This window comes from Lactuca serriola, chromosome 3 (genome assembly GCF_051521515.1).
Source record: "Lactuca serriola cultivar US96UC23 chromosome 3, Lser_US96UC23_V15, whole genome shotgun sequence".
NCBI classification, from domain to species: domain Eukaryota; kingdom Viridiplantae; phylum Streptophyta; class Magnoliopsida; order Asterales; family Asteraceae; genus Lactuca; species Lactuca serriola.
The window spans coordinates 250,155,220-250,165,528 of NC_136410.1; the positions used below are offsets into that span (position 1 = coordinate 250,155,220).

The 10,309-nt window shown below is 40.1% G+C and overlaps 1 protein-coding gene across 1 annotated transcript; it reads left to right on the forward strand.

Moving 5' to 3' along the window:
• The first annotated feature begins 8,847 nt into the window (after positions 1-8,847).
• LOC145096165 (uncharacterized) lies at positions 8,848-9,273 on the forward strand. Its single transcript, XM_079033931.1, has one exon. The coding sequence runs from the start codon at positions 8,848-8,850 to the stop codon at positions 9,271-9,273; it is 426 nt and encodes a 141-aa protein (XP_078890057.1).
• The last annotated feature ends 1,036 nt before the right edge of the window (positions 9,274-10,309 follow it).

A 10,309-nucleotide genomic window follows, 5' to 3' on the forward strand; every position in this document is an offset into this window, starting at 1 on the left:
GTGTGCCTATGTCCATTATCTCCGATCGAGATATCAGGTTTACCTCAAGGTTCTGGTAGTCCCTTCAGAAAGCTCTTGGAACTAAGTTGCACATGAGTACAACTTATCATCCTCAGACAGATGGGCAGAGCGAGAGAACTATCCAAACCCTGGAGGACATGCTTAGAGCATGTGTCATCGATTTCGGAAAGTCGTGGGACATACATTTTCCTTTGATCGAGTTCTCGTATAACAATAATTACCACACCAGTATCAAGGCTGCCCCGTTCGAAGCTCTCTACGGTCGCAAGTGTAGATCCCCTCTGTGCTGGACCGATGTAGGGGACACGCAGCTATCTAAGAGTCGAGTCCTCGACAGTGCTCACACTGGTCCTGAAATCATCTGTGAAACCACTGAGAAGATCATCCAAATCCGAGAACGATTGAAAACTTCACGAGACAGACAGAAGAGCTACGCTAATAAACGACGGATACCTCTAGAATTCGAGGTCATAGATCATGTCCTGTTGAAGGTCTCGCCCTGGAAAGGTGTGATATGCTTTGGAAAGCACGAAAAACTTAACCCGAGGTACATAGGACCCTTAGAGATCCTTGCTAGAATCGGCCCTATAGCTTATAAACTTCGATTACCCCATGAGCTTAGTAACATCCATTCTGTCATCCACGTCTCGAATCTTAAAAAGTGTTTATCCGATGAAACCCTCGTGATCCCTCTGGACGAGATCGAGATCAACGAAAACCTAAACTTCGTGGAGGAACCAATCGAAATCATGGATCGAGAGATCAAACATACAAAGCAAAGCCGCATCCCGATAGTGAAGGTTCGCTAGAATGCCAAACGGGGACCCGAATTCACTTGGGAGCGCGAAGACTCGATGAAGCAGAAGTATCCGCCTCTCTTTTCAAATCCCTGATTTGTATCTTAATGTTGAATTTTGGGACGAAATTCCCTTTAACGGGGGGATAATGTGACAACCTGAAGTTAGTTCCATTACTATAACCCGTTCCGTCAATAAAATTCGTCTTTTTTGAATTGTTTCCGTTACGTTTTTAAATTATGTCATTAAATTTGAGACTTCTATTGTGACTTCACAGGTGTTCAAACACGTTAGAAACACATGAAAACACTCCGAATTGATAATTGGAAAATTTTAGTTTCGACCACGTCGGGTTACGACAGCTTAATCGGGCGACCAAAAGCCTCGTTTAACGTCAGTAGTGGGTAGAATTCCACCGTGTCTCAAAATTAACCCATATATAAAGTTCAATGAACTTCATTTGAAGCTTTTTCACCCTCTCTCACTACTCTCTCTCTACAAACTCAATATTTGATCCAAAATCACCCATTTCAAGCTCCAAATCGATAAGATAACTATCCTAGCTCATAGATTAAAATGTTTAACTTTAAAATCCTTGTTTGAATCATGAAATAGGACCATAATCATGTGCTTACAGCCCTGGAACAGTCCTAGGCCGCAAACACACATAGATGGGGTTTTGGAGCCCCAAAACCCTTCCAAACCACCTTTGGAACTTAGATATGACTTAGGGGCTTACAAGACCGGACTTGGAACACCAAAAACTCATCATTTAAGGGGTAAATACGAGTTTAAGGCCCAAGAACATGATTGGACTGTAAACCCCTTTTCTTAGGCCGTAAACACCTTCTAAGGTGTTAAGATGCCCTTTAAACACCTCCTAAGCCTTGGAATAATGTCTAGAACCATCCACAAGTGTGTTAGGGGCCTTAATCATCAAGAAAACTATCCCCTTGGGATTTCACGGCCGTAAACCCCCCAAGGATGGGTTCCTGGGCCGTAAACTCCTATAAATGGGTCAAATGGTACCCTAATTTCACTCCATGAATTGTAAAATGAGTTAGAATCACATGTGATTAATCTAGGACCACCAAAACATAAAAGGAAAGGGTATATGGGAGCTTACTGCCGTAAACTCCTAGTTTACCGTCGTAAACTCCATTAGATGGTCCCTTTGGTGGTTTAATGCCTTCATATGCCCTAGATTTAATCCAAGCATCATTCTGCAAGTGATGTATGACCTTTGAACACCCTAGAACATATCACCCATGAGTTTACGGCGGTGAACTCATGGGGATATGGTCTTAGGGCTGTAATGTCCCCAAGGAGTTTATTCTTGAAGAGCAAACTCCATATCTAAGCCCTTCACACACTTAGATGCTACCCGAATCACTCCTAACACTTGAAATGAAGTATTTTCGTGCCTCGGAGTGTATATTCTTATCTAATTAATAGATCAAAGTCTAATTAGATACAATTTATGTATCTCTTCATATTACATAGGAACCTCGCGTGTAATCAAGCCCCGAACTGACGTTTAACATCCGAACCGGCACATTTCTCGTCTGGTGAGTTCATACCCCTACGCCTTTTTTCCGAGTTTTCTAATGTTTTCAGGGGGGAGAATACAAGCAAATTATAAATGTTTTCGAAACTTAAAACAGATGTAATTCAATAAATACCTGGCAAACTTTTAGATATCTTTACCCCTTATGTATTATGCGGAGCATAAGGGATGTTTTTCTGAATATAACTATATAGATTTCAATTACAGTGTGGGAAACAATCAAACCAATAAAATTATTATGGGAATAATTTGGGATCTTCATTTATTGTTTTACGAGTTCGGATTTCATGCAAAGTCAATAGATAAACAATGTCTGATTCAGTTTATCTCTATTTAATTTAGAGTATCATTCCAGAAAATTTCTTTGTATTCAATTGTTTATACTCTATTATGTTTTAAAACGATTACGATACTTCATAATGACCGAGTACACCGTGAATAATTTAATACTAGCTTGTGAGGTTCGTCTTCATTATACCCTTCGGGTTATCAGTAAATCCTCCCCAAAATTATAACCAGAGTCTCCTAGAGGGAGAGCGTGGAATTTGTGAATAGATCTATTCCGGACTGACAATCCCACACCTTAAATGCTAGCTACAGTTAGGCGGGCACGCCTGGGGTGACAAATTTTGGATATCGTCCGACGCTTGAAGAACATCAAGGAGGTCTCGGGTCAGATTAGCATGGTTATACGACTCACAATACGTATTAAAAATAAGATTGTTCATGGATTTTATATCTTCCTTTAATCTATAGTTTTATATATTAAAACTACATATTGTTGTAGTGGACGGTAATCCAGGGTTTTCAATCTATAGTTTTACGTATTAAGGATATGGGATTTTCTTGGATAATAACCATTCAGAAAACCAAAGGACAAATGTACTTTATACATAAACAAATAGCTTATGAACTCACCAGCTTTATGGTGATTTTCAAACTGCTTGTATTCTCAGGTCCACATTAGATAGGTACCCCGTGATCTTTTGCAGAAGACGGAGCGTATAGAAGACTCGTCTTAGATGTTTTTTATATGATGTATATGGATAAAACTTGTAACACTCTACTTTCAATCAAATGTAAATTATCATATGTAATGTAATGGTTGTTTACTTTGCTTACTATGTACATTGGTTGTGATACTTAACATGACGTCACCTCCACCCCGGAACGTTTCCGCCTTCGGTTTCGGGGTCTGACATCAGCCAACCATATGCCACTAGCAATGGCGTCCCTAGCCCTATGATAATCTGGAGCTCCACAAGCCCTGAACTCTCGGAAAGTCAAAGTACGCGCTCCCAACGTAGCCATCAGCTCTATGCGAAAGGCTCCAAGCCTCTCATCCAAAATCGCCAGGAAGCCCTCCTTTACCATGCCAAAGGTCACATGAGTCTATTCAAGAATACCACGCGTAATATCAGCTGATACAAACTCTCTCATCCACTCCTCGAGCTGCTTGATCCCTGAACCAGAGCCGGACTCCTCTATGACACTTGATCCATCCGCTGGTCCATCATGCGATGTCGTCATTATGAAAGCATACCATAACAATCATCGAAATACACATCACTGCTGAGGGACCTCACATGCATTGCAAGTTCCCTAGTTTTGTCTCAGCCCCTCTTGAATCGAGTACGGATCCTCTGCTTTTGGTAGTACGGGCCCATACTACATTCCACATCTATCCGTACTTTCCTCAAGAATTGCCTCAACTCCACCAGGTCCCTTGCATGACCACCACTGCTCCCAACACTAAACTCATCCTAGGCCTACCCTAGGGAATTCTCTGACCCAAACCAATCCTCAGTTGCTGAAGGTTTCCTCGTAATGCCAATCAACTATTACCTGAATACCATCACATGTGATGAGGCTCAGATAATCCTTCAAGTAAAGGCCTCGTCCCTACAACGGTTAGACTCAAACGAGAGATGCGCAGTTGGGTCTAATCCAGAACTCTGAGGATATTCAACCCTAATCACATGTGACTTAACGTATTCATATAATGACTGACTCCCATCACTCAGAATCCCACAAAGCATAGAGCAAGCAACATTCAGACAAAGCAAAATCTAACCGTAACATAATATAAGCTCACATAACCAGGCATAACCTAAACAGGCTATCCTACCACTATCTAACTAATGTTAGCATATAGCTCAATAAGCGCATATAACAGGTACATAAGGCATCCTCCTAGATCCTTAGCCCTAATCTAGCACGTTGATCACATAATCATATCATAACATAAACTTGTATGGGTAATTTAGGAGAACTTACTTGAGCTCGGCTAATTGCATGCACCACACCCTTTTCTCTTTTCAAAGTTCTTTTTGCTTTTTCTAAAACCCTTTTCTTTCCTCAAAATCCTTTTATAAATATGGTTTTTCTTTTTGAAAATTTTATACTGCTTCCTCAGTTTGAGTTCAGACACACCCGGGAGTGTGCCCAAATCCCTCTAACCAAGGCTCTGCTACTAACTTGTAACATCATAAATTTCGAGTTAAAAAATTTCTTTTAAAAACATTACTAGTTCATAACGTTAAGTCATTCAAACATACAAAAAGGGTTTATATGACAAAGCATAGTTTCATTCCCAAGACAGTTGTTTAATTATCAGAGTAAACATCCCAGGCTAACTTGTCATGGTGAGTGCACTGCAACCCTCCCGAGCTCGTCTTCTGAAAACTGAATACTTGAAACCAAAACTGAAAACCGTAAGCATGAAGCTTAGTGAGCTCCCCAACCTACTGCATACCACACATATCTGCTGATCCATACATACAATACATAACATTGTGCACATAACCACATACTGGGCTCCCACCTGCTGCATTGGGCCTCGCCTGCTGTCGGACCCCGTCCGTTACCAGGCCCCGCTTCGCTTCGAGCCCCGCTCGGCATACAAATATGTTTTCCATAGGCCCTGTGAAGACTCGAAATTTCCATTATGTACAAACCATTTCAAGTCAATAGAAGTTAGAAAGTTGCAGTAAATTTTCAGACTTTTGGTATAAGTTTGAGTATTTCAATATTTACACTTAAAGAGATATCAGGAGAGAGGGTGCACTAGGGTATCGTGCAACTCTCTTATTCCAGAACCCTATGATATTAGAGTTCATTATCGGAATAAAAATATTTTCTACCAAAAAACCTAGAGGTATATATATGGTTCTTAGCCATATTTATTCATTTGTTACATTTCCAACTAGAGAAAAGCCAAATTCTCTCTCACGCATCTTCGAATTTTAGTCCAAAAACGTGAGTACTTCTATCTAATTGTGTTATAAGGCTTTTTATGTGTCTAATACACTATAAATCATAAGAAAACAAACTAGATTAAAGAGTTTACGGCCCAAGAACATCTTGGACCGTAAACGCTTCTTTAAGGGACAAAGAGTGCCCTAGTCCCTTCCTCTTGCAATGAAACTAGCTTAGACTCGTATCCTAATATATTTAGGACTAGAAAACACCCCTAGAGCACCGAGAGTAAGGTGTTCACGGCCCAAGAAGTTCTTGGACCGTGAACTCCAAACAATAGGGCCAAAGTGTGCTTTAAACTCTCCTTAAGCCTTGGACACTAGCCTAGATTCATTCCTAGTTAAGTTAGGGGCTTGAAAACACCAAAAACACGCTTTCCATGAGTGATTACGTCCTTAATCTCTAAGGATTTGGTTCTAGGGCCGTGAACTCCTCAAAGGAGTTAAATAGTGCCCTAATCTCTTCCTAAGACCTTGCCATTAAGTAGAAATGCTTCTTAGGGTCTCTTAAAGCCTCAAAACATCAAGTGGTCAAGTAAGTAGGAGCTTACGGCCGTAAACCCATGATTTTACAACCGTAAACTCCTTTGTTGATGACCTTAGGGCCGTGATCTCCATTATGGAGTTTTCCTTGAACCCAACACCCACTAGCCTTTCCCTACAACACTTATATGCAATCCTTGAGGCTTAAAACACTTGTTAAAGGTGTTTCACATGTCCTAGGGTGTCTTGAATTTGTTTATTAGTTGTTTAAAGACTAATTTGATACATATATGTGATATTATATGTTAACTAGGATCATAGAGTGTGTTCAACACTTCACTAGACACCTAGCAATCCTACATCTTCAGTTCATCCGTACCACTCACAACACTTGAGTCCATACCCCCTAATCAATGTTCTAAATGTTTTTAAATGTTTTATGGGGGGCGGATACATGTAGAATCATAATAATTATTATATTAATCACATGTGATTAATAAGCAGCATTCAAATGGTTTACTACTCATTAGCTGTTTTACGAAACAGTTTTCTTCGCATGATTTTCATAAATGTTTTATATGTTTAAAACTCCTTATTAAACTGCTCATTTCACACTGTATGTTTCATTTCAAACTCATTTACAATTGTGTTTCAAACAAATGTTTCTTTATACTTAAACTGTTTTATCAAACAAATACTTCAAACCCGTTTTATATGATGACATCATGTCGAACTTTTCTTAGATAATAATCATGTTCAAAGGTGTTACAAATCTTATTTTATGTTTTTATATTGTCAATTGCATGCCTATATATGTATAGTTATATAAGAAATGTTTAAAGGACGTACGAAGGCTATCCGCTTTATTTCCTTTTAACCGTTGGGATGTGGTATGGTGAGTATCAGGTATCCGTCCGAAAGTCGTTTAAATATTAGTTATGTATCATGTGCACATATATAGTCACAAAGGTTCTTCCAGTCCATTCGATACCCTTGGGTGGCAAGGGTATACTTTCGTGTTCATACGTACCAGTTACATCACTATTAAGTTACCATAGGGGTAGCACGGGAGGATACTAATACTATTACTAGAACAATGAAACTTACCATGAGTTAGTTCATTCATGAGTCAGTTCGAGTAGTACTCACAGTACAGTACTATACATGCTAGATAGAGAGAGCACACCTTACAGCTAGTACACACAGTACATTACTATACATGCTAGATAGAGAGAGCACACCTTACAGCTAGTACACACAGTACATTACTATACATGCTAGATAGAGAGAGCACACCTTATAGCTAGTACACACAGTACATTACTATACATGCTAGACAGAGAAAGAGTACACTTTATAGTTAGCGCATTCATTACATGTACATTCATGCAGTTTTGTGAACCATTAGATGGGTCATGGCAAGGTTTAGAGAAGATGCAAGGTTTAGAGAAGATGGAGCTCGTTCAAGACTCATCTTTCATTTTGTTTTATACTTTAGTGTCTATTATAATTTGAAAGAACATACTTGTATTAAAATTATGTTATTAATGCAATGGATGATGTTGTTGCTTGTTTACTACTTTTCATTGTTGTGATACTGTACAAGACGTCCTCCTGTCACGGACCAAGTTTCTGGAAAATTCCACGATCGTCTAGAGAACTCCGGAACGAACAAGTATATTCGAGAAGTCTCCGGAGAGATCACGAATGCTCTACGAGACCCTGGAAGATGCTAGAATATTGTAGATGTCCATGGAACAAAGGAGAACGATCCGGAATAATCAAGAGGACGCTAGACGAAGCTAGAACGACCTGGAAGACTTTGGAATGATCTAGAATACACTAGATCATACAAGAGCAATCTGGATAGTGTCGGAACAACCTGGAACCTTATAGAGCATCGTAGACAAGTATACCATTTTCTAGAGTCATGTAAAGGCCATGTAAATAATAAGAAGAATCTAGATTAGTCAAGAAAGATCGGGACCTAGACACTTCCATTTGAGGAGGTGTAAGGTGCCTATAAGTTGGAAGGATGTCTCATTTGTAGGAATCATTGGAAAGTTGCCTTGTAAAGTAGTCGAGTCTTATATATAAGCTTTATTCCTTACTTCGTAGCATTCCTTATCGCATGTCTTGCTATCTTAGTCATTAGTAGATCGTAAGGAAGCGTTCCAAGTCTGACTTAGTCGAAGAAGCACTAAGTGGCACACGGTATTGACTAGTCTAAAAGAGTCATCCCGTGACAAGTGGTATCAGAGCCTGGTTCGAGCAAGCAAGAGACCATTACGATGGAAGGAGCAAGTGAAGTATTCAACATTCTCCCTGTCCTCAAGGAGAAATGAAGGAAGTCCAAGAAGAGGGATCAATCAGTAGATGCCTTGGCAAGCTTAGAAAATAAGCTTACAAGGACAGAGATTAACATCGGTGAGATCCTTGAATGGAAGGATACCGTCGATCAATTTGTTACTGAGATAAGTGACACGAGCGATGGATTGAAGGAGACCATCGGTGTCATCAAGGAAGAAATCCTTGGACTTATCAACACCCTGCGGAGTGAGTTCCATGAGAAGGTAGATGCATTACAAGCTGAAGTAAACTGTGCAAGGCAACAATCACTAGAGGGACCATTGCAAGAACATTTCCGCACACAGAAGCACCCAAACCATTGAAGTATGGAGGTAAACGCGACCCCAAAGAACTTGACGAATTATTTTGGTCGATGGAATGCTACTTCAATGCTAGTCAAGTGAAGGACGACAAGACGATGGTAGATACAACCGTACTTTATCTATGCGAGAGTGCAGCTCTATGGTGGCAAAGGAAGCACAGTGATATTGAAAAAGGATTATATACCATAGACACATGGGAAGAATTCAAGAGGCAAATTAAGAGACAATTCTGCCCACATAATGCTGAAGACATAGCGATGAAGAAACTTCGTGGGCTAAAGCATACGGGATCCATCCGAGACTATATAGTCGAGTTCACGAGCTTGATGCTAGAGTTACCCGACATGCAGGAGAAGGACAAACTTTTCTATTTCATGGAAGGACTACAATCTTGGGCCTACAACGAGCTCAAGAGGAGAAATGTCAAAGACATTGACGAAGCTATTGCCGTGGCGGAAGATCTAATGGAATTTTGAAAAGAAAGCACGGTTAAGAAGAATAGTGGGGTAGAACAAACTATGACGGAACCGGAACCAAAACAAAACACACCCCAACCTTTAAATACGAAAGGAAAAGAAATCGAAGGAAGAAACCGAAGAGAAGAGCGAAAGGAGATCAAGTGCTACTTGTGTGATGGTCTTCACTTGATTCAAGACTGTCCGAAGGAAAAGGCTTTCTATGCGATGGTTTTGCAAGAAGAAGAAGATGAAGCACAAATAAGCTCAATGCATTTTCTGAAATCAATATCAAAAGATGAGATAAAATCTTCTAAGAAGGAAGAAAATAAAGGAGGGAGTCTTATGTTCGTCGAAGTTAAAGTGAATGCAAGGAACTCTAAGGCGCTAGTAGATTCTGGAGCAACACATAGTTTCATCGCAGAGGAAGAAGCAAGGAAGTTGGGTATTCATTATACAAAAGAGTTAGGTCGATTGAAGGCTGCCAACTCTCCATCATATCCGATCCTCGGAGTTTCTCGTGGAATACCCATGAAGATTACAGACTGGGAAGGGGCCATCGACTTAATAGTGGTTCCTATGGACGACTATCGCATGGTACTAGGAATGGATTTCCTGGATATGGTATGTCCTTGGTCGTTCGAAAGAGACAACACCCTGCGTATAACCAAGGGATCAACTATCCATATAATTCCCTTAGAAAGAAGAAAGACAAAAGCCCAATCCCTTTCAACTATGAAGATGTGTTATGACCAGAGCAATATAATCAAGAAGAATATGAAGCCAAAAGGGGAAGTTCGAATAAGCGAGGCATGTTTGAAGGAACAGGGATCCATATCCCACATGAAGAGTTACTCAAGGTTTTACGAGGCTAAGAGAAAAAATAGGATTCAAAGTACATTGAGAAATAAAAGCACGCCTTACTCGAAGAGATACTTTGGAGAAAATGAAAAGACACGAAGTAGCCCCGTGACAACATCAAGAGATATGTATAGAAGACTTGACGAGGACGTCAAGGGTTTAAGTGGGGGAGGGTGTCACGGACCAAGTTTCTGGA

What these genes read in the sequence shown, in the direction of transcription:
- LOC145096165 (XM_079033931.1), top strand. Translation starts at nt 8,848, where the DNA reads ATGGAATGCTACTTCAATGCTAGTCAAGTGAAGGACGACAAGACGATG.